This window comes from Hippocampus zosterae, chromosome 6, assembly GCF_025434085.1.
Source record: "Hippocampus zosterae strain Florida chromosome 6, ASM2543408v3, whole genome shotgun sequence".
NCBI classification, from domain to species: domain Eukaryota; kingdom Metazoa; phylum Chordata; class Actinopteri; order Syngnathiformes; family Syngnathidae; genus Hippocampus; species Hippocampus zosterae.
In genome coordinates, this window is record NC_067456.1 from 10,201,870 (window position 1) to 10,226,465 (window position 24,596).

At 42.0% G+C, this 24,596-nt stretch overlaps 1 protein-coding gene across 1 annotated transcript; it reads right to left on the reverse strand.

Annotated features, from left to right (window-relative positions):
- Nucleotides 1-17: 17 nt before the first annotated feature.
- On the reverse strand, nt 18-16,291 carry smarcad1a (SWI/SNF-related, matrix-associated actin-dependent regulator of chromatin, subfamily a, containing DEAD/H box 1 a). Its single transcript, XM_052068606.1, has 25 exons — nt 15,882-16,291; nt 13,900-14,017; nt 13,698-13,809; nt 13,151-13,217; nt 12,907-13,001; nt 12,653-12,722; nt 10,334-10,422; nt 9,983-10,108; nt 9,541-9,619; nt 8,811-9,439; nt 7,597-7,793; nt 7,432-7,522; nt 6,964-7,063; nt 6,637-6,696; nt 6,195-6,270; nt 5,970-6,105; nt 4,881-5,012; nt 3,929-4,024; nt 3,526-3,643; nt 3,197-3,312; nt 2,831-3,019; nt 2,572-2,690; nt 2,303-2,485; nt 1,614-1,723; nt 18-1,027 (listed from the first exon to the last, which is right to left on the reverse strand). Exons 1-25 carry the CDS (start codon nt 15,967-15,969, stop codon nt 966-968), a joined length of 3,258 nt encoding a protein of 1,085 aa, XP_051924566.1. The 5' UTR covers nt 15,970-16,291; the 3' UTR covers nt 18-965.
- Nucleotides 16,292-24,596: the final 8,305 nt, after the last annotated feature.

The following is a 24,596-nucleotide window of genomic DNA, read 5'->3' on the forward strand; positions in this document are numbered from 1 at the left end:
CACAAATAGTCATGTCATTTACCCGAACATTGTTTCATTTATTAAACGTAATACAAATTCAAAGTACATCCAAATATGCATGTGCACAACATACACCTTTTCAAAGTCTGTAAAGGTAACGCTTAGATCATATTAGGAAATCATACAGTACGAGGATGTAGCAGCTGCTTCCAAGATTCTTCCAAAACCTCCAACGCATGGCCACATTTTCAGAAATATGCTCAGCAGAAGACCTCTTACTCTGAACGCATCACCCATCGGGGCAACTTTGACACTTTTCAATTCAGCAATGGCTCTAAAAGGGAACAAGCCTGTTTTTCGTCTTGCAAACATTTCAGTGACTTTAAAACGAAACTACTATTATGCAATGTAACTGGGTAAAATTCTCATGTTTTTGTTGACAATAGCCCAAACTATCTTTTTAGAAATGGACCATAGACAGTGTAAAGAAACATCACTATGCACGGCAGTGGAAATGTTATGGTCTAAGAAACATTATGATTGGCTGAAATTTGTGTGAATTGCTCAAGAAATATCTACTGCGTGCTGGAAATATCTTGCTTGGATGATGACAGCGTACGTAGTTCAGCTCCCAAGAATTTGCAAAGTCACCAACAGCTGTTATAAAAAAGTTTGGTCTCCAGAAGATCAAGATCGACGGTGCCTTCCAACAAAGGCCGCATGACGCTCAATTTGGTCTGACTGCATGACACCGGTGAGTTAAACGACATCAGAGGCACAATGCTTGCTCCTTCACTGCTTGTGTTGATAGCACTCATTAAAAAGTGTTTCAGGCACAGCTATCTGTCCACAGAGGAAAGCAAAATCCTCTCTCTCTCTTTTTTTAAAAGGTGGGTCAGCATTTTTTGTCTGAGTTCCACTGTGTCTTTAGTCAAATCCCAGTAAACAAAGTAACATTTTTTTTTTAATTTCACCTCAAGTTTCAAGTTTTATGTGACTGAATATCACAGTCCCAGTGACGCTTTGAGCAAAGATGCCATATCTTCGGGTATGGTCCCTTCATCACCTAAAGTAAAACAACATTGTTTTCATCACTTCAATTCATGTCGGAATGATAACGTGTGAACAGCAACATGCCATGAAAATCAGAGATGACTGGTGCTTGTGGAAATCAAAATTCGGCACGTTTTGAAAGTACCACTTTCAATGGCGAGAGCAAAACACAAATCCAACTACAGCACTTCATTCACAATCTCACAGTTTGTTATGAGTGGACCATTTCCTAAAATAGTGTCACCTGTTAGAGGCGAGGCATTTCTCGACGTCTTTGTTGATACAAGAGCATTTTTATGATCAAATCTATAGAAGCTGACATGGTCACGGAGTCACAGGTGTTGCTTTCCCAAGTAACGAAGGGTTCGGTGAATGAAACTCATGGGGTTGAGTCCCTCCAATAAGGTTAAAAAAAATACAATAAAATCATTGTTGTAGAGGTTGATTCAAGTCTATTGGAGGGCACTATTTGAGGAAAATTTGTATTTTGAGACATTCTTTTGATTGCAGTGACACCATAGAAATGCAAGCAAAAATGTGTGCGTATACACTTGTGTGTATGTGTGTGTGTTTGTGTGTGTGTTTACACTTTTCCTTACTCTGTTCAGCAGCTGTCATGTCCTGCTCCAGTTTGAGTTTCTTCTGGCTCAGCTGCAGTATAGCATCCTCAATGCTATCTTTACTGATCAGCTTGATGACCTGGACAGTCCTAACACACCAACCAGGAAGGTGGCATTCAGCGTTTTTTACCCCTCTTAAATTATTATAAACAGAAGAGCAGAAGTGTTCAATTCTGTAAAACGATTCCTTGTCCTGGTGACTTCAAAGTCATCATTTCAATGAAGAACTTGAGGATTTGTGCGTCCCGGCTGCATGACAGTGTCAAGTGTCGAGTCAAGTGGACCGTCTCCGTATTGAAATCATTAATGGCGGACATTGGACTTAACAGTTGTGGATATCTAGATTTCTTTCACAAAGATGGTCTACACAACTTTAAAACTGTACAGAGTTAAGCTTTCTAAAATGTGCATCGGGGAGGGGAACAAATTGATTGCAGTGCTTGCTGGAGGTATTTGTTAGCCTGGAATTTCAGACTTAACATTGTACCAGCAATTGAGTCTGGTCAGTCACGTCAAGCGCATTTTTGACGCTAGACAAACCTGAGCAACACAGACAATGGAATGAACCATAGAATAGCACATGTGACGTCAGGAAGAAAAAAAAAATGACTTTGAAAGCTGCGCCTTAAGATGTGCTGAGCCATTCTACTCTATGTGACCCACCGTACCTGGTCTGACCCAATCGATGGCAGCGGTCCTCAGCCTGCTTATCATTGTAGGGGTTCCAGTCAATGTCGTGCAGGATGACGACGTTTGCTGACGTGAGGTTGATGCCGAGGCCACCCGCGCGAGTTGAAAGCAGGAATACAAATATGTCGGCGTCGTCGTTGAACTCGTCAATCAGCACAATTCTGCGGAGGACAAGAAGGCGTCGAAATCACGAAACGCATTGGATGGAACGTGATTTCAAACTAATCGGCTCCGAAAGTCGGCTGACCTGTCTGCTATTGGCGTGGAGCCGTCCATTCGAATATAACGATGCTTGAGGTGTTTCATCAGTTCCTCGACGATGTCCAGCACCATGACAAACTGACTGAATAGAACAACTCGGTCTCCCTGTGCATTTTGACAAACAACACGAGGATGCATTTAAACCACCAAATGTGTGATCGGCACAACCATGAATGCACAAAATGCGGAAGCCTCAAAGTCAGAGTAGAATTAAATCGCAATGTTTCGGAATTTTGCATTGGAACCTTGTCTTTAAGTGACGCCAGCTTCTCCGTCAGCCAGTGGAACTTCCCAGAATCGAGGAGCAGACTGTTGTCCAGCTGATAGGAGGCGATGGACGAGTATTGCTGACACAAACGATGCAGCTCAAAGTCAGACATCGCCTCCATGTCCTCTTGAATCAATGCAGCATTTGCATCGTGGTGAGTCGGCTCCTGACAAAAAAAAAACAAAACCCCGGCATCTTATTCTTGATGTATCTGAAACAGTGCTTTAGAAGAAATTAGACCTGGATGATAAATTTAAACATCAGAATTATTTTCCCTTAAAAATCAGATGTCTGACTTTTATTGATTTTTAATTTTTTTTTATACTGAATAAATTGAACTTACCTTTAGCATGAGTTTGCTCATGGCCGTCAGCTTCGCTGTAGTGTAGTACTGTCGATGTAGCAGAGGGTGGTTGGCCATCTTTCTTAACTGCATCAGGACGTTAGACAACTCGCGCTCTGCACGGACAAAAAAAAAAAGAAAAAAGAAAAAAGTCAAACATGAATGATCTAAAGTTCCTACATATGAGCTTTCATAATTCTGTACTACTACAGACACCAATTTAAAATGTTAGATATTTGTTTTATTTTAATATATAGAGGTGCACTATTCTGCTTATTATCAGTCAGAAAAAAAAGTGGTATCGTACATCCCCAGTGAAGATAGCTTACTCTCGCTGCGTTTGGAAGCTTTGAATTTTTTCAAGAGGGTCTGGTAGAGAACCTGCTGCTTTTCACTCATGGAACAGAACTCAACCTTCTCTTCCTTTTCAGGTAGTTGCTTGAGGACCTGGAAATGAGATGAGTGGAAAATATGAATCGATTGTCTTTTTGTGTGTACCCAACCCAAGACCATGGGATTCTCGGTTTACGCCAGACAGAAGTTCCCAAGGCACTGAAGTAATATAAACCTAAACTGAGGATCCCCTGTCCCATTTCTTCTATGACTCTGCTGACTAAAAAATAAATTAAATAAAACAACGAGCATTTTCCACCACATGAAGTATGATCCATTTTCATGGGATGTCACCAGAAAATATGCTAAATATTGTAGATTCAGAACGGAGCGACTCACATCACTCTTAATTCTTCGAAGGATGAAAGGTTTCATAATGCGTTTGGCCTGAGAGATGCGCTCTCTCTCAAATTGACTCCGATCCTCCTGGGACTTCTACAGAAAAAACAAAAGGTGTGGAAGACACAGAACATGGCATACTGCATCACTGTAGTAACTGATGTCATTTCAAAGTATTATACATTTTTTTGCAAAATCCCATGCTGTATTCGCCAAGATATACAATACAGACTATTACAACACTGAGGTTCCACCTTTATGTGCCAAAAATATTTTCGGTGAAGCCCCAGCTATTTGTGATTCACTATTCATAAATTCAGCTAGAACAGTGTTTTTTAAACCCTGTGCTGCGGCACACATTGTCAGATGTGCCGCGGGAAAATATCAATTTGTATGCCTGCGCAAACTATCGCCCAGAAAGTAATCGTGTAGTACCCTCTCATACCGCTAGGGAGAAGCAACAGCTAGCTTGTGTTTAGCCCACAGACAAACGAATTTGTGACGCATGAATGTAGGACGACGGTGAAGCAATAAATATGAAAGATTATAAAATAGTTTTTCCTTTGTGTTCATTTGCTTCCAATTCAAGCTGTTATAACACCATTCTTCAATGTTAAAAACGGTTATAGTAACAATATAACACGTTAATTGTGAATTAAAATAAGCGTTTTTGTTCCACATTGTGTGTCGTGGAATTTTTTAATGAAGTGTGTCTTGGCTCAAAAAAAATTGAAAAACACCGCTGTAGAAAATATCCTTCGCTATTTGCAGAAAAACACACCTATTCCTGGTTTTGTGCTCTTTCAATAGCACTTGAAGATGACGCATGGTAGCACCAAATCTCTGACTAAAAGGAACTTGGTTGTTTATATATATATATATTTAACGCTCGTTTCAATCATGTGCCATATGTTCATCTTAGTGATGGATAAAAAAAAAGCCATAGAAATACCATAGAAAATATCTTGGTGAGCTCTGTCGTGGAGCTCGAAAACATGGATGGCATGATGAAGTTGAGGAGTGACATCAGTTCCAAGAGGTTGTTTTGTAACGGTGTGCCAGTGAGCAGCAAGCGATGCTCCGCCTGAAAGGAGAAAGAGACTAGTGTCAAGAACTCATGCGCGACGATGGTGGCAGCTTTCGAGGTAAAATCGGTTCTTCAACTCTTCAGGTCAAGGTGCACCTAAAAGGTGGGCAGGGCGCCCTCATCAGCCTAACATCAATAAAAGATTTATTTTCAAAAATGGACACGTTTAATTGATGCTAAGAAACAGACAGCATGAGCAAAAATCACTTTTTTTGCATATCGTATGACAAGAATGATGACCGGTGGAAGGGAATCACTGAGTCAATCACACAGAAAATTGCCAAAGACAGACTGCTCATTGGCAAGTTTCAAAGGCAGTGCTTTAATGACACGTACGATTTTGACACTGGTATTTACTTCCAAGCTGAAGATGTTTTGCCTTGCGTCAACTGTAAAAATCATAAAGCTAAAGATGCTGTGTGTACGTTTGGCTGCCAAATTTATGAGCTATGTCAGAAATGTTCCAGGATGGGTGTCACAGAGGATACATTTCCAAAACAAACTAAACATTTTCCCCTGAGCATTCAACAGTTCCCGGCCAAGATGCACATTGCTGTGCCGTGGCAACCTCCTTTCTTACAGGACCTGGCTCAGTGGAATGTTCTTTTTTCACTTTCCAGAGCTCATCGTAGGGTATCTGTTTGGAGAACGTGGGTGACATCAAGATGGCCGTGAGTACCCAGGAAGAATCCTCGGAGTGCATCAAAAATTTCCCCATTGTGGGATGAATAAAGGATATCTTATCTTATCTTAAAAATGTGGCAGGGAAGGGAAGGCCGTGAAAGTGCGCTTCACTACAGGTAGATAACTCCGAAGGGGAAACTTGTAGCAGTAGCTTGCATTTGAAATATAGCTTTTCTGACAGCATTTATGTGATACTTTTTGAAATCAGATGTCATAATCTACTGCAAATAATTTTGTGTGACGCGCTGCCACCAAACACAGTGAACTCACATTGATAGACATGAGGTGGCGGTAGCGCAACGTGTTCATGTTCTTCAGCATGTGACCCTCGTCAAAGATGGCATACGCAAGATGAAGCTTGCGGAACAGACTGCGGTCATTGGGGTTCCCAATGGCAAAGTTGTACCTGTGGAGGAGGAAACCAAGTTTATGAGTGTCACGCGTATAAAACGGGATTAAAAAAATATATAATTTTTTGCAAACTGAGACACTAACGTCGTGACAAGGACGTTGAATTCAATGGCGTCATCGAGGATGTCGCGCTTGAGGTATTGGCGGTCCTCCGCAGAACCTGTACACAAACCAAAAGCACATTTTGTCTCTCAGGCTGTATCCGAATTATTCCCCAACTCTTCATTTAGTCCCGCACTGTATCGTCCGACCCCACTAAACACGGCTTTGTGATTAATATTGTGTTTGTGGAATATGAATTAAGCCGCAAATTCCACGTTTTTATCCATCTCAGTTGGCAGCCATCGCAGTGCTTCGGCATCCGCGAATGACTACCCACAATATCAATCAGAATTCCATCTTTTGACTCGTGGGTCACCATCAAACTTTTTCGCCCGACTTCACCGTTAAGCACAAACACAAATCAGTGAGCTACTGCACAAACTGTTGATGGATATGAAAAAGTTCAACATGTAAAGCATCCTACCATAATACACTAAAACCTTCAGACGGGGACACCACATTTGTAGCTCTCTGACCCAGTTATCTGTAACACAAACAAAAACACATGCACGATGGACAATCTGTCAATTTTGTGCAAATTATAAAAAGAAAATCTCCAGGATGAGATGTGGAGCTCACTTCATGGATTCTGAATGGAACTCAGCTGTTTATTTTGATGACATAAAAAAAATAACAGTACATGCCTGGATGAAAAATGGATATAATCAGAATCAAATCGCTTGAGATTTTTCCAATTGTCAGACGTTTGGCAAAGACAAAACAACGTGAACATTTCGGGCGTTGATGTTACCAAGTGTAGAGGCAGGCACAACGATGAGGTGAGGAGCCTCTGTTCCATTCTGCAATAAATGGGCCAAGAAGGCAATAGCCTGGATGGTTTTCCCCAATCCCTGATGAGAGAAAGAGGCAGATTAGGATCAGTTCACATCACCCATCAAAACATTGAGCAACTTCTAAGGGGGACGAAACAACAAACCGTCTTTCAAACACACTTTGTTGTACATGTGATCGTTTTAAAAATAACAATGGATGATTCAGGTGGTCCTTGATGTAAATAAACAAAATGACAGTGAAGACAGCCTAATCACATTAAATAAACCTATAGACATTTATCATTTGACTCATTTCAGTGACTAAAACACCTCATACTAACGTATGGAATTGACATGGTAATGTCATTGAATTCACTTTAAACCAGCATATGCACATCCATTTATTTTTACTATACGATTTGCCTCTTGTATAGCTTGCATCTCACCATCTCATCGGCGAGGATACCGCTCAAGTTGTGCTCGTGCAAGAGCAACAGCCATTTCAGGCCGATCATCTGATAGGGTTTCAGCTGAAGCCTGGAGGACAAATGTGATGTGAATGACACAGCAACGTGACAAGATTTTGGACATCTCAAGTGCATGCCACTCACTGGCTATTGAGCAGCCTGGGCTGTAGCATTTCCCCCGTGCCAGCCTGCATCACTTCTGTGACCTGCTGAACCATCTTGGAGGAGATGGTCTCACATTTAGACATGAGGCCCCGAACAATGTTGCGCCCCTTCAGAACAGTTTTGCAGCCCAGCACTAGATCTTCTGATAGCCCGTTGCTCTTTTGCATTTGGCTGGTCTTGAGAGTGAAAGAAGGGAGCATGGTGGTAAGGGAAGAAAAACAAACCGGGTTGGACCCGTCACCGAACTTGGTTTTCATGGATGCATACATATTGGGTAAAATATTTCTTTTGAAATTCATCAATTACAGCTAACAGCTAATAAAAACTAAAACATCAACAAGATTTTTGGGAGAAAATGAGCTTTCATGGAAAACATACTGTATATACATAGTGTATATTGAAGGCTCAAGTCAGACCAAAAAAATAAATTACATATCATTTTGATTGCTTCTAGTGTAACATTAAAACTTGAATCTGGGGTTGTCATGAACTCAAAGCTAAGATCATCAAAATGACTGAAATCATTTGGTGTGTCGTGAAATAAGTTTCACTTTTTCTTGACTGGTACTCGTAAGAGGGAGCATATAACTCCTACTCTGGCATCCCTTCACTGGCTCCCCATTCATTTTAGAGCTATTTTCAAGATCCTCCTTTTTGTTTTCAAATCTCTGAATAATCTCGCGCCACCTTACCTCTCTGAGCTCATCCGCCCCTACACACCTGCCCGGCGCCTCAGGTCTGTGGACCAGTCTTTGTTAGTACCAAGAACTAAACTGAGGCTCAGAGGGGATCGAGCCTTTTCTGTTGCTGGTCCCTCTCTCTGGAATGACCTCCCACTGAACATTCGGCTAGCCTCCTCGCTGCCCATCTTCAAAGCCCTCCTCAAAACTCACTTGTATTCTATGGCGTTCAACTCAGCATGATTTAGATTTGTTCTTGATTTTACTGCTTGGTGCTTTCAACAGCCTTTATTACCGATTGGTCTTACTGTTTATTGTGTATGTTAAATCGCTCCATGTACAGCACTTTGTATGCAGCGATGGCTGTTTGAAAGTGCTCTATAAATACTGTTGACTTGACTTTTTCCAACTACTGAAATAAATGACGTTTTCCAGGTTCTTCTAATTTTTTGTGATGCACCTGCATTATGAGGCACGCTGCATGCTAGGCACTGCAACCGCAAGATTTCTCACCAGGCTCAGCCAGTTTTTAAAGGGTCGAAGCTCGACGATCTTTTTGGCTTTTTTCACAGAACAGCCAGAAATGAGCGCCAGCTCGTCGATGGTGGCCTCCTCAAAGAACTTGAGGATCTCTTCTTTCAAGCCTCCCATGTTTGGAAACGCATCATCGCAACTGTCACGGTCGCTGCTGTCCGCATCCTCTGTGTCGTCATCAGAGCTTAAGTGCTTTTCATTGGCGCGGGCTATCCACTTTCGCGCTTCGGCTAGCTTCTTGGCCATACTGGTCCCGCTGGCAAACTTGGACAGCATCTTTGCGGCGGAGGACGAGGAGGAGCAGGAGGGCTTCTGGTAAGAAGTAGTTCTTTTGACAGAGGAGGACAAGTCTTTTGAAATCCACGTGGAGAGGGTGGAATTGGAATGTTTGATCTCCTCTTCAGCTGAATAGTCGTCGCTATCCACTGTATCCTCTGAGCTGTCGCGAGTATGATTCGCATGAAACGGATCGCATTCCTTGGCATTCATTTTGTCGTCACAAGATCCGATCTGGTGCACTTTGCTTTGCTCCTTGACTGACTTCTCTTTGCACTTGGAATGGTGGGATTTCTTTGGTGAGTATTCGTCAGCGCTTAAGCTGACGTCATCTGTGAGACAAGCAAAAAAAAAAAAAAGGCTGCATCAGATTAACACAATATGGCACTGGTGACAGATGCATGAGGACATGTGAGAGGAGCTGTGTTGGGACCTGAGCCGGAGAACAATAGTAGAGCATGCAGAGCCTCGACGAAATCCCAATTGTGTTCCTGAAGCACCACCCGCAACTCCTTCAGTAAGACAGACATCAGGGAATTTTACATGAAAACCAAGCACCCATCAATAAAAAAATATATGCCTCCATATCTATTTGTTGACATTCTAAACTTCTCTTCATCAACAGCAACAAATTATGAAAGCCATATAACTCTGGTGAGGAAAAAAAAATAGAACAGACAAGACCTATTTCTTAAAAGCTTTTGCTGTAGCCAGCGTTTAAAACGACAAAGGCCAAGTTAGTTTTTACAACCGGTCTAGTGCCACAAAAAATTGGCTCAAAATCCAAACAAATTGGAGTTTGACTCGTATTCTGGATGGATGTGTCGTGTAACAAAGTATTTGACAATTTTGGCCTGTCTTTTTTTATTTCTTACCTCCTTGTCCTGATTGGGGAACTTGTTCTGTAGCCTTTTGACCATCACCTCCTGCTTCTCCCAACTTGGTTCGTCTCCACTATCCTGATTATCATCATCCACGTATTCAGCTTCATCTTCAGACACCTTTTCGTTTCAATACCAGTGAGGCAAAGGGGGTAATTGTCAGGCCGGAGGACAAACTCGGAGGGGTTTAACGGGGAGTGTGCGTCTCTCCACAAAAGACAATTGTACAATCCAATATATTTGTTCCACTTGAAAATCTATCGAGACATGCATTGAATCGCCTTTTATTGGAGAGATACCAACGTGTAATTTCTTAAAAAAAAAACAATGCCTGTAATAACTTACCTCTGATCGCTTCCTCCTTTTGTAGGGTTGAGTCTCACCGCTCTCCAATGAGGTGTCAGATTCATCCTGCTTTCTCTTACTCACATATTCTGTGTTTGGAAAACAGACAGCGTTGACCAATGACACGACTTTTTTGGTTGTATTTCGACCAGTATTGAATATTATAGAAAATTATGATTTGAACTGCCTATTAAAAAAATGCAGTGACTGCTCGACCAAGCGTGAAATTACACTGACAAAAAGTTATGGATATTTGGCTTTCAGGTGAAATTTCAGGACAAGCCAAAAGTGCTTTCAAACCTTTTCAGCTGATTCTGATGTGATTCTCTAAGCTTTTGAACGCACATGTCCAACTCAAATATTTGAATAAAATAGTAGTTTTTGCACAAGTTGCTGTTCTCTTCAATCCACAACAGGCGTTTGATCCTTGAATCGACCAAAAAATGTCCTGGTTCGATTAAGAGCTGGTGTTGAAACAGTCATCCTCATCAGGTCGTTCACATTTTGACATCATGAGACCACGACGACACCTAACAATGATTCGGCTTGCACGTGGCAAGGAGCATTTACACTGGACGAGGGACCAGTGGGCCTCAAAGAGTTGTTCTCTGTCGATTCGCGTTGTGCAGAAATGGCTGTCAACGATGTTGGAGACATCAAGGAGAGCGCGATGGATCAGCCATTGTTGTCACCAGACGAAGTTGTGGTGGTGGCGTGTCCATTCGGAACAGAACTGTTCTATACTTTGTGAACGGTACAGTGACAAGCCCATACTACGTGAAGAACATTACTAATCCAGTGATTGTGCTCCTACATAAACAACACGGGCCTAATTTCCTTTTATGGACGACAATGCACCAGCTCACCGAGGTCGCATCATCAGGGAATGGCTGTTGGAGACTGTTATACCTCAAATGGAATGGCCAACAATTTCTCCAGACCTGAATCCGATTGAAAACCTGTGGGATCACCTGGGTCGCCAAGTAGTCTCAAAACTCTGCACCCCAGAACCTCAATGACCTGCGGTTGGCTGCCATCCAAGAAGAGTGGGGTGCCATGCCTCAGCAGGCATTTAGACTTGTGAACAGCATGAGACGTGGCCGTCAAGCTGTAATTGATGCACAAGGGCACATGACGAATTATTGAGACCTGGAAATTTTTTGTTGTGGTGGACCGATCATTGTTGTTAACTTTTCTTTCAATGAATCGTTTGCGATGAGAAAATCACTCATGTATCCTTCTACTGAAATGTCCTAATTTCATGACATGATATCACTGGACGGTGAACCTTTGACATTTTCCATAAATGTCACCTTGAAAGCCAAGTACCCCAAACCTTTTGTGAATGGTGTACAACCAAGTAAAATGTTATCTGCATATTGGTAAAAATACATCAGTGAGAGAACCACGGGATTTTGCCAGATTGCGACACAAAATTTTTATATTCAGAAAGAGCAGCAGTCACGACCACAAGTTTAATAATAAATAAGAAAGGGAAAAATATATAGGATACATAAACTTTGGACCGAGTATGAGGATAAATAGTATGATAGCACGTACATACACATATTGTACATAACATACCGTACAGTGAGTACGTGCTTAGCAATAAGCTGTTTACTCTACTGTGTATATATAATAGCACAGCAATTTAAATGTTTGAAATTCTATTAAAATGTTTTTGGATCAAAATTGGTCGCATATTTATAGTTATAGTATCGCATACATGATGGGTGGAAATTTGCAATTCGCGGCCGGCCATGGTCCATATCGCCGAAAATAACAAGAGACCTCCATATTGCATTGAGTATCATAAGAATCGTGTGTAATAATACTCCTTGTGAAGTCAGTAAGGTCAGAATCGTGAAAAGGTTTGAGAGGAATAGCCTGGAGGACATGGGTGGGTCTCCTCCTCCTAATCTTGCAGAGTACTTTTTCCCCACTCTGACCAATCAACATACAGTATTTACAAATTATAGGTCACTAACCAAGGTTTTGTGTGTGTGTGTGTTACTGTTCGGCATGGTTTTCAAAGGCATACTTTCGGACAAGGATCAAACAACATAATACCTTGATCCTTGAGATATTATGATATTGACACATACCGTATGTACAAGTCTCCTTTAAGTGTATTCATAGTGCAGGGTGATACTGTACTAAAAAGATAGTTTAGTGAATTTGTGGCCTTGCTATTGTCATTATTACCCAGAAATAGTGGCATTGAACAGATAAGCATGAGTAATTTTACTTTAATATTTTCTTGTAAAAATACCATTGATATGTTGTATAAATTGGGCATGACTACTACTCTATTCATACCGTTGTCGTCATCAGAAATCACCAGATAATCATCAACACTTCCATGCTGAGTGCTTGTACTTCCAACTACCTGCAAACACAATACAGTATCCTATTATACAGGCTCTTTTAAGGGTTTTTTTGTCCTCAACGGGGCACACAATAACATTGATTGACTATAAAAGATAAACTAGTCACTGACAATGATCTTTCAAAAAAACAAAAACAAAAAACAAACATGCCATTAATCCTAACTGCAGGATTTGTCAACTCACCCCTGATTGTTTCCTCCTTCGGTAGGGTTGAGTCTCCCCGCTCTCCAGTGAGCTGTTGGATACATCGAGTTTTCTCTTCCCGACACAGTCGGTGTCTGGGGGAGAAAAAAAAAAGATGACGCAAGTTTCATGCTCCACTTTCAAAAAATATTTTCCTGCAAAAAGGTGTTTGGCGACACATATATAATATACACATACAGTAGATGTAAGTAAAATCAGAATTGATGTACAACTCTATTCATACCTTCATCATCAGAAATAAGAAGACACTTGGCAATAGCGCCATCCAGTGTGCTCGTACTCCCAACAATCTGTGAACACATCACAATGGACCTTACATTCACTTGATACAGGAGGTGAATATACAAAATGCTGCCTTTGCAAAGTTAATAATGCTCAGATTCAGACAACTTTAGGCATGGGCGGCTTTCGTACTTGGAAGGTATGATGACCTTAAGCAAAAATATTGCGGGTTCATGGGATGACGGTAATGCGATAAAAGCTCTCAATTAGACAGTGATCGCGTTTTTTGAATTTGCATCCTCCCTCTGTCAAGATACGATGATTCAAAAACGTTTTTGACAAGGGGAAAAAGTTGTGGAGCTCATTGACTGCTGGCATCAAAAACGGTGGAGGTCAGGGTCATATCACATTGCCTGCACTGATGACTTACAAAAATGCTCATACGTATTATGGATCGTTTGTGGTTTTGAAATTTAGATTTTTTAAAAATCATGTTCTACATTAAAACAGTAATTGCCCATAACTACTTCCAGGAAGACATCACTCACCTCTGAGAGCTTTTTCCTTGACAAATGAGGGAACATCTCGGAGAGTCTTGACTCTTTTTGACTTTTTTCATCTTCTTTTTCATCATTTGAAGACGGTTTGACAATAGTATCCCTGGAATGGCAAAGACAACATAGGTTAAGTAAATTAGCGACAGGAACTTAAAAAAACAAACAAAAAAATCAATAAGTGTATGTCGTCAACCTTGATTTCCTTGAGAAGGAGACTTTCCTCAGAGTGTGGTCATCATCAGAGACGTCTTCAAAAACCACTCCTCGGGCATGCGACTTTGACGAATGGGATTTATTGGATTTCATTTGAGCTAATGGACAAGATTAGATAAAATAAAAATAAATCAAGAGTTCTTCAGTGATGATCACAAATTCGTTCTTTTGTAAATATTGTTGAGAAAACAAGTCTTTGAAGTGCTCTTAAACAGACAACAAGAGGAGCCGCTGATCCTCACTAGGGTCGCGGGGGTTACTGGAGCCTATCCCAGCTGTCTTCGGGCAGTAGGCGGGGGACACCCTGAATCGGTTGCCAGCCAATCGCAGGGCACACAGAAACAAATAACCATTCACACCCACACCTAGGGACAATTTAGAGTGTTCAATCAGCCTGCCATGCATGGTTTTGGAATGTGGGAGGAAACCGGAGCACCCGGAGAAAACCCACGCAGGCCCGGGGAGAACATGCAAACTCCACACAGGGAGGCCAGAGTTGGAATCGAACCCGGTACCTCTGCACTGTAAAGCCGACGTGCTAAGCACTGGAAAACAAAGAGGAGGATCTTGAAAATAACTCTAAAATGAATGGGGAGCCAGTGAAGGGATGTCAGAGTAGGAGTTATGTGCTCCCTCTTACGAGTACCAGTCAAGAGGCGAGCAGCGGCATTCTGGACCAGCTGAAGGCGCTTAATGGAGGACTGGCTGACTCCAAAGTAAAGGGCATTTCAGTAATCGAGCCGGGATGTGACAAAGGCATGAATTACTGTCTCAAAGTGTTCATGTGAGAGGAGCGGTTTTATTTTGGCCAGCTGTCTAAGGTGAAAGAAGCTGGATTTAACAACGGCACCAATTTGACAGCACCAAGCACAAACACCGGCGTGAAATTCATTCTGTTTGCAAAAACAAAACTATAGTTCCAATTTTCTACTTCAATTTACATGTCCTATTCTTTTCTTTTGGCCACTCAAACAACTGATTGCCTGAATGTGAAAAAGTGGGTTGATGAAACGTATCCAATTCACTGAATTGTGACAAAAATAATTCATTCATATAGAAATACAGAATAAACAAAAATTGTGGTTGTCTCACTCCATGCCGTTTTTTAATTTTAGATTTAACCAGTTAAGTAAGGTTGCCTCTTGTAAGTTAATTGCCTCCAATTATTATTTTTTGTCATCTGTAAGCAGATAATGGTACACAGAAATGGGAGAGAGGGAGCAAGAGGAAAAGGACACTATCCAAACAAGGATGCCTTTTTGTTGTGTTGATTGATTTACATTGTCCAAAAAAAAAAGAAGGAAAAATGCTACCATCAAGTACGAGTTGGGCCCTAGGACAACATAAGTAGCCAATGGCGCTGCTCTAAAAGTAACTCACCAGTGATTGGACACTGTGACTTAAGAAGAGAAGAATTAAAACAGAAGAATTTGGTCATGTATTGTTTTAAAAAATAAAATGGTACACATTCCTTTTGTTAATACTCGAAACTTTGTTTACAACTGAAATTGATTGTGTTGAATGGAAAGATGATATACTGTATTATAATGATTTTACAGCTGACATTTTAACCCCGTGGTATTTTTGCTCAGTTATCATACAGTCAGGAGCTAATATATCGGCCCATAGCTAGTATGCACCGACCCAAACAATCGGTCAGTCTGTATCTCCGACGTCCTGACAGGTGCATGATTTGCTGACAGGCTGATAACTATAGAAGGGTGTGCTGATGTATTTAGCCAAATTTCTCAATTACATCAAAGGGAGACTGTGTTGACTTGCTACGCATGAGGCATTGGCATAGCAAACAGATTTGAATACAGCACCACCGCCTATGTCAGAAGTGAATCGCTACACTAGCTACTTTCAAGTACTAATCGCGCTAGCGCCGATGGAAGCATTCTTTGTACATCTGCCCAAGAGCTCAGGTTTTGAGTTAGCCCCGAACATCAGTTTACTCACCCGGCTTATTCTCCTTCTCGGACTCGGGGGTCACTTTGCACGCTGGCGATTTTTGAAAACGGAAACGTTCCAGGTTGTATTGGCTCATGTTGGCCGGGCTATCTCATGTCTGGTTGCGGGAAGCCTTTTGTCCGACGCCGGGTCTTACCGATATATTTATTTTTTGCTCGCCGGCACGCGCGGCTCAACTTTTTTTTCTTGGCTACTCGACCTGACAGTAAAGAGCACCGGCTCAAAACAGTCTTGAGATTCGAGAAAGACAACGCCGGTAGGTGATTTTTAAAAACGCCGACGTATGCTAGCTAGAATATGGTTGTAGTTTAGTAGCATGGTGGCTATGTTACGAAACGAAATAGCTTGGAGAGGCCGAAGACTACCGGTTTCCCGCTAAAGCAGCTGTGTTGTGGCACGATTGAGCCCTGTGATTGGCTAAAGGAGGGAGTGGGCGGGAACTCACGAGTCCCGTGTGGTTAGCCTGCCCTATGAAAATACAGTACCGGTACTATACTGTACTACACTGTACTCTATCTATCTATCTATCTATCTATCTATCTATCTATCTATCTATCTATCTATCTATCTATCTATCTATCTATCATAGATAATGCTATAATTGTTTATACTGTATTTCAACAAGCGGCTATTTACAATGCAATTAAGGGGTGGGCAAGCCCTCTCATTGGACGAAAATATCAGATGTGCGTGAATCACAAGGAAGTCCAGCGTGCTTCATTTCGTAGTATATTTATGAAACTAAATTACTATTACTTTGTAGGAATATATATTTTCTCCGAACGAGTGGTTATGCCATAATCGACAAAAGAGGCCTGGCCAAGAGAAAACGAAAATTAGTCAAGAAGGTCTCACCTTCTGCTAATTGGTCTTTTAGCCAAAAATAAAACCTCTCTTAAAACTTTGAAGTGCAAATGTATAAATTATAATGACCGTGTATGTATTTGGTTCTGTGGGTCATACTCTGTGGTAAGATGCAGTTGGATCGAGTTAGTTTACAAATACATAAATAAATTGACTATTTCCAAATTACACATCATTCAACGATAATTTTCTGTAGAGAAAATATATATTTTAATGTTTTATGTTTCGTTTTTTAGTGTTATATAAATAATTTATACGTTTAAATCTAATTACAGCTGAGTTTTCCCCCACTGGAACACCATTAAATCTACCGCGTCACCTATGTTGTCCACTAGATGTCATACTCTGATGACATGGGCCGCACGTGAATGAAAAACGGTGACTGACTTTAATTGAACAATAGAGGGCAGGTTGCTATGAAATATATCGTTTTGAATGACGCCAGAGCTGCATAAGAGATATGTGCGTGTGTGCGCGTGTGCCTGTGTGCGTGCGTGTGTGTGTGTGAGTGCGCGCTGTTCGCATGGGGGAGGGTGAGGGGCACTGGATTAACTCACATTTAGTACGACAGGCTTTTACACTACTGAAATCCTCTCACACGTAGAAGTGAAATACCTTTACACATATTACTGAAATAGACTCCGCTAATACACTGGAATACACTCAAATAACACTGAAATGCCATGTCAGTGTTGGTACATTTCATTTTCGACACAATATTGCAAAGTTGGGCTCATACATTTTAACATTTTGTAACTACCGGTAAGTAGTTCATCATTCCAAAAATGAACATGTTCATATTTATTTTTTTTCCCACACCTTCCGATGTGTTCCTGTGAGCTGTTACCATTTGGCGTTATATTTTTTTCAGTCACGTTTCAAATTCTTTGTGAATGTTATTTCCTGACTTGTTTGCTCAAAGAACCAGGCTGCAACCCCCTTTTTTCTTTCACAGGAAAAGTCAGAATCTCAGGAATCAGTCCAACATTTTATATTGTGTGGCAGAAATGTATAAATTTTTCACAAAACTATAATTTTATTTTTTTTTGGGGGGGGGGGGGTAAATGTATTGGCCTTTTCGGAAAAAAGCAGCATAATTTCAACCCCAAAAAAAGTTGGATATTTTGGAGAAAAAAAAGGTTGTGTAACTTTCCAAGTGGGAGTTGAACAATAGGCTCTCACTTTAGGGTTCACAAAGATATGTTCAGTGTGAATCCCCAACCAGTCAAAAGTGATAAATAATCCTAATTTATGGGTGTCTTGATGGTCAAAGTCAAAGTCAAAAGTTTATGGAAATCATCTAATCGTGTGTTTTGTACTGCATCCACATCTTGGTGCACACACTCTGTCCACTTCTCCTTGCTCATACAGTGCATATATTAGGACGATTATGCTGGATGCTCACATCAGTGCGGCACCACCGTGTCGCCCTACTGTCGCCCCCATCATTGCCATGGAGACGCGGTAAATTATAACGGTGTGTGTGTGCGTGTGTGTATGTGTGTGTGTGTGTGTGTGTACACTCGCGGAGGCACAATAGGCCGACTGACAATGAATCTGATGGAGGTTGTGACCCCTCACAGCAGGATACTCAAACTGTGGCTCCTTGGCTTGGTCAAGGTTTGCTTATGATTCCCACACACATCAACGATGAGTCTTCGTAGTTCAATCGTCATGATGGTCAGAGTGTGACATAGTGACACCATATTCCAGAATAATTTTATCTTCCTACAATATATCCATGTCTCGATGCGTTTGTATTGCGCGCCCTGGCAAACTCGTCATAGTCTGCCACCATCCAGCCACGTTGGCGCCCAACTTGGCCGGGACCCGACGGCGGCAGGGAAACACCTTGTTACCAAGGCGACCTGTCTGGGCTGTAAAGTCCACACCCGTACTGAGAAATATATTTCTATAAACACTCACCCGCAGACACACCAAAATGAGCGTCCGACTTATGGTGGGTAATTGATTTCGCAAGGTCAGATAGAATTCAACTTGTCTTTCATGATATGTTGTGATGGTTCATTAAGACTCTTTGAATTAAGAACGTTTCCGATGTGTCAGATGCCCATGCGTGTTTTCTTTTAATTCACTTTATAGAGCATTCATTGAAATATGTGGAAAGTTCACATTACAACTTTGGATACTTAACATTTACCGCAATACAAATGCGAGGATTTTTTCCCCCTGGTCATCCATTTTGTGGACCGCTTTCCTAATTAGGGTCATGGGCAAAAAATATTAGAGATTTGAGCGCCGAGCAACGGCATAAGCTCAACTCACAACATACAGATTGCGCACAATTCATTCAAAAAAGAGCCTCGAAGCTGATAACTGCCACTTCCAGTTTCAGTTTACTGACAAACAAAACATAAAAAAAGAGAAAGGACCAGTTCAGGGTGGAACCCGCCTACTGCCCGAAGTCAGCTGGGATAGGCTCCCCAATCCTCGTGAGGAGAAGCGGTACGGATAATGGATGGATGAAATTTGCTGGTGCATTTTGAACATGAATTCGCAAATGTGTTTCAGCTTTCACAAATCTAAATATATATTGCGTGTCGTCCCGCACGCGGTCTGTCCTTCCGTCTGTCCCTTTTCAAAACGTACCTACTTCACCGCGCCGCCACTGCGCGCCGCCACTGCGCCGCTCAGGCAGTGGCTCACTACGATCGCGCGGGCATCTTAGCGAAAAAATGTTATCTACCCACAAGCATTGCAATGAAATTGTTAGTTATTTAGTAGAGCTAAACATCTCTTTATTTTCGCGATAAGCAATGAAGATGAACAAAAAGTTAAACTAAGCAACAACACTTTTATGGGCCGAAGGCCCACCTTACCAGCCTTCCGCAGGAACTAGCTGATGAGCCGCCCGCAGGGCGGCGAACCACCACCTTACCAGCCTTCCGCAGACATACATGGATTTGTTTTCAGTCACCCAAAGAACTAAAGGTAGTAATATATATTACTACCAGCTAGTAATATATATTTCCAACTGTTATTTTGCACCTTACCCTCTTTTAAAACTCAACTATTCGCTTTTTGTGTGCTGAGGCCAAAGCAAGAAACCAATTTTCCTTGCTATGTTCGAGGAGGTCTGTTGAAGTTATTTAGGAGCTTCATTTTGACAAAATGTTCTTCTTTGCTCCCACCTTGTAGCATATTGAGGCAATTATAAACCTTTAAAGGAGCAGATATCTATCACTCGCAATTTGGGGCATCTCTATCTGTCCATCTATCTATCCAACAATGTATATTCGTATTTATAATAACCATAACAGCATGCTGCTTTATTCCAGTGGGGGGAAAAAACACTTCAAATAATACATCTTTGTTCCTCTATCTATGCCAAGTGACGTATAGTAACAGGCAGAACAATTAAATGCTCTTCCACCAGATGGCAGGAGGTCTATAATTAAAGTCGTGTATCCACTTTTTGGTGACATTTTTGTTTGTTCGAGTGCCTTGAGATCCTTTCCAAAGGGAAATATGTGCCTCAGGTCAACAAAAGTGGGGAAGCGCTGTATGCCCCAGGGCATATTCGATTCGCATTAAAAAACTACCGCACATACACTCAACTTTTTTTCAATGGGTTCATGTTTCCAATTGAAGTCTTCTTTTACATTTGGTGTCTATCCATATCGTTCATAAACACATCAAACCTTGACGGCCTTTTGTGCCGCTTTGTTTCAGTCTTTCCCGAATGTAACCTCCGCTAGGAGTGGGCCAAGGGTGGGAAGGATCCCATGTTGCGGGAGGTAAAGCCACCAATCACCACGACACAATGACTGACCCCCCACCCCCCCATGGCAGACTTACAGAACATCCGTCAAACATGGCTTTGTTAGCCGTGCATTCCTCGTCGCCTTTGTCTTCCTTCTAGCTAGCCTGCCAGTTCATCAGATCATGCTCGAACCTTAAATTATTCAAACTTGTTTGCATTGTGATGATGCCAGAGCTGGCAAAACTCCATACGTGAAGTACGGATATGAAAAATAAGGCCATTAAAGGTAAAAGAACCGGTTCAACTAAGTACACAAAAAGTACGGGATGCTTTTTTTTCAGATTGGATAATTTTTGAATTCCCAGTTCCACCTTTGCATCATGCTCAACATGATGGACGTAATTTCGTTTGTATTAGTTAACCGCTGCCTTTTTTTTCCCTTCGGACTTTGCAGTGGTTTCGGTCAACTCTTCATTGGTCTGTCACATCATCCACGTTTTAATTAGTTTGAAGGAGATGTGAAGATAGACAGCAAGGACAATGGCCTAACCCCAGGCCACCAAATGGAACGTTCCACCCCCCACCCCCCATCTATTGCCTTTCCTTGTGCACTTGCGTTGCATTTCCATATTTAGCCAAAAATCACACAAAATGTTCGAAATATGAAAGAAAGAGGAGCCGAAATGAAACCCTTCACAAACATGGATGAGGTGAAGCTCAAAGAAAAGTCATTTTAGGGATTTCCGCAAGTATGGACGTAAATATTTTTTACATCATGTGCAACTGATGTTCATCTTTAAATTAAGTATCACCAATGGAATCTTTTTTTTTTTGGACATATGTATGATGATGATCCATCCATCCATTATCTGCACCATTTTATCCTCACGTGGAGCGCAGGCGCACTTGTAGCCTATCCCGGCTGTCTTCAGGCAGTAGGCGAGGGACACCCTGAACTGGTTGCCAGACAACACACAGAGACGAACAACCATCCACGCTCACACTTACACCTAGGTACAATTTGGAGTGTTCAATCAGCCTGCCATGCATGTTTTTGGAATGTGGGAGGAAACCAGAGTACCCGGAGAAAACCCACGCAGGCCCGTGGAGAACATGCAAACTCCACACAGGAAGGCTGTAGCCAGAATCAAACCCTGCACCTTCGCACTGTGAGGTGGACGTTCCAACCAGTCGACCACCGTGCCGCCCCAATGCAAAACTTAACTTTTCAAAATTATTTTTCTTGCAAAAAATTGTAAAAATAAATTCCCAGAAACACCTGCGTTTTTCCTTTCTTCAAAATCATTTTTTGCAGTGTTGCTGGGATAGGCTGCAGCTCTCCAATAACCTTAATAAGGTGCAATAGAAACAGGATGGATGCACGTTTGAAAATTCTTCTCACACACTTTGGTTTGTTTTTACCTCTATTGACATTTGACTTGTAATGCAGACGAGCGCTTTGATTGTTGAACAATAAGCTAAGTGAGTCAATTGTGAATTCCTGGGAAAAAAAAGAGGTGACAGGAATACAATGGAAAAACTCGTTAAGATATCCTCTTTGCTGGCACACTGCGGATTTCGTGTGTGTCTGCTCACCGGGGAGCAGAGGAGTGGACACCACCCCGGGGAGTCTGTCTCCTGTGTTTATCGTCTACTATGTGGCACTAACTGCACAACACCAAACGTGAGTGAGTTTTAGGGAGGGGGCAGCGTCTGGGCCCATGTGCAGGTTAGCACATTGACAGCCTGGCCTGTGTTAAATTGTGGGAGAAAAAGAGCTGACGCGACGGGAGCTGATGTATGACATGACCCCGCTCGGTGGGGAGCACCTTGGGGAGCTGCTGCTGCTGCTGCTGAGAGTGTGTGTGTGTGTTTGTGAAACAGAGCCATTAAGCTACAAAGTGCAACATGTATAGGGTACTCCAGGTTTAAACGGACGACTTTATTTTTCCCTTAACGCCTATGCTATAATGAGTGTCACAAAAACGGCATTAAAAAAACCCCAAAAAAGCAAATCCTCGATGAACCGAGGCTTTGAGCGATATGCTGATATTTGATGACTTCCCAACGTGACAACTAAATTTAATGCTAGTGCGACCTACACCAAGTAACATCAGAATGACCAGTATTAAAATACAGTAGCGCATTAGGGCTAAGATTTCATTCTAAACTATTTTGAACCTGTTCAAAATTTGACGGCGACGAGCAAAACTGTTGGAGATCATTAAAGCCGTTTCCAATCATCTGGCAAATATCTTTGCAACCTTTAAAAAACTGTCCAAAAAAAAAATCAAACATTCACTACGTGCACATTTAGCGCTTGATTAGAAAATTCAGTGAAAATTTCTTGTGCCCTTTTATTGTGTTTTATTGTCAAAATTAATAGAAACACAAGTGTCATGGAATCATCCATCCATCGATCCATCCATTTTCTAATCCGCTTTATCCTCACGAGGGTCGCGGGCGCGCTGCAGCCTATTCCAGCTGTCTTCGGGCAGTAGGCGGGGCCCGAAATGATTGCCAGCCAATCACAGGGCACACATAGACGAACAAGCACCATTGATTTGAAAGGGTGTTGTAAGATGAATTTGAAGTGAAATGTGTTTTGGGATCACAGTTTGTGGCATATTTATAAGGGATCTATGCTGTTAATTTAGGTAATGATAATATTTTTTTTAAATTGAGGCTTTTATCGCAATTTGATGCAAGGCTCAGTCTATATAGAGCTGAGGTCAACTGTATATACAAATACTGCTGCCTTCTACATATTTGTGTGTGTGAATTAGCAGCTTGATGGACATGACACTGGACTTCTCCTGCAGTCCTGCCCCTGTCTCCGCTATGTGCGCCCCCCCACCCCTCCATCCATATCGAATGGCTCTCCTTGACCTTCTCGCTCTTTGTCATCGTCGCTCCCTCCCTTCTTTCTTCCACTTGCTTCTCAAGGTGCATTCACAGCTTGGTAAAGTGATCCACCAGTGCACCCCCCCCCCCTTATTTGGGCTTCTTCCACCATCTTTTTTCCCCCCCTCGCCATGTCGCGCCGCTTGTATGATCCTTCCATTCTTTCATGTCTTCACCTCAGTGCCGTGTCTATTCTCTCCTCTCTGCTGCTGCTTTGCCACCAGCCTCTGAGAAATACCCACAAAGGCCCCCACTGTCTGCTGTGACCCCCTCGGCCCTGTCCAAAAGCAGCCAAGCGTGGGGCCAATGAAGGGGGGGGTGGCGTTTATTTTGAGCACACACCCCCAAACTCAGTCCTACTTTTTAATTATTTATTTATTTACATTTACCTCCATTTCACTCACTTGCTCACTCCCCTGCCTCATACTGGGATTTTGTTAAATTCCCACTTGCTGCTTCCCCTTCCTGTTTCCAGTTGAGTTTAAAAGTGAGACGATGGCCAAACAAAACTTAACTTAACAAAACTAATGACTGTCTGATTGATATGTTAGCGAGGGGAAACATTTTGTTGGCAAGCTTCTCTGCCATTTCGCTTTCAGTTTCATGCTAATTACTAAATGCTAGCATCTGCCAGATTTATGTTGTGTTATGTAATTGACTATATTTGTCTTGTTGTGGCTTTATGATATGCTCGTGGTTCGCACGTCTGGCTCAAAGTTTCGAGGCTCAGGGGGTTCAAATCTCAGCTCCAACCTTTCTGTGTGCAATTGGTGTGTTTTCTTACACTTATGTTGGTCTTCTACTGGTCCTCCCACATCCCAAAACGCAAGCCTAACTTGACTATGGTGTATCAATACGCAATGAGCGATTGTCTGGCATCCATTCAAGGCCTCTTGCCCAAAATCTAGTGGGATATGCCTTCACAGCCAAATACGTGGTATAGAAAATGGTTGGAGGCTGAAGAGGTTGTCAGGTTGTAAATACAGCGCAATGAACTAGTTAGCGCATAGGCACCAAAATGCGTCGTCACATGGAACAAGAAAACATGCTCAGTTACCGGTAACATTCATCGTCTGGAAGTGCTTTTGTACTTCAGTATACACACAAGTTGGGGTGACGCCTATGCAATTAGAACAGAACTCCAAAACCCAGGACCCCCTGTATGAGCGTAAAAAATATGGTGACCGCATTAAGCTGAAAAAAAAAGCCTA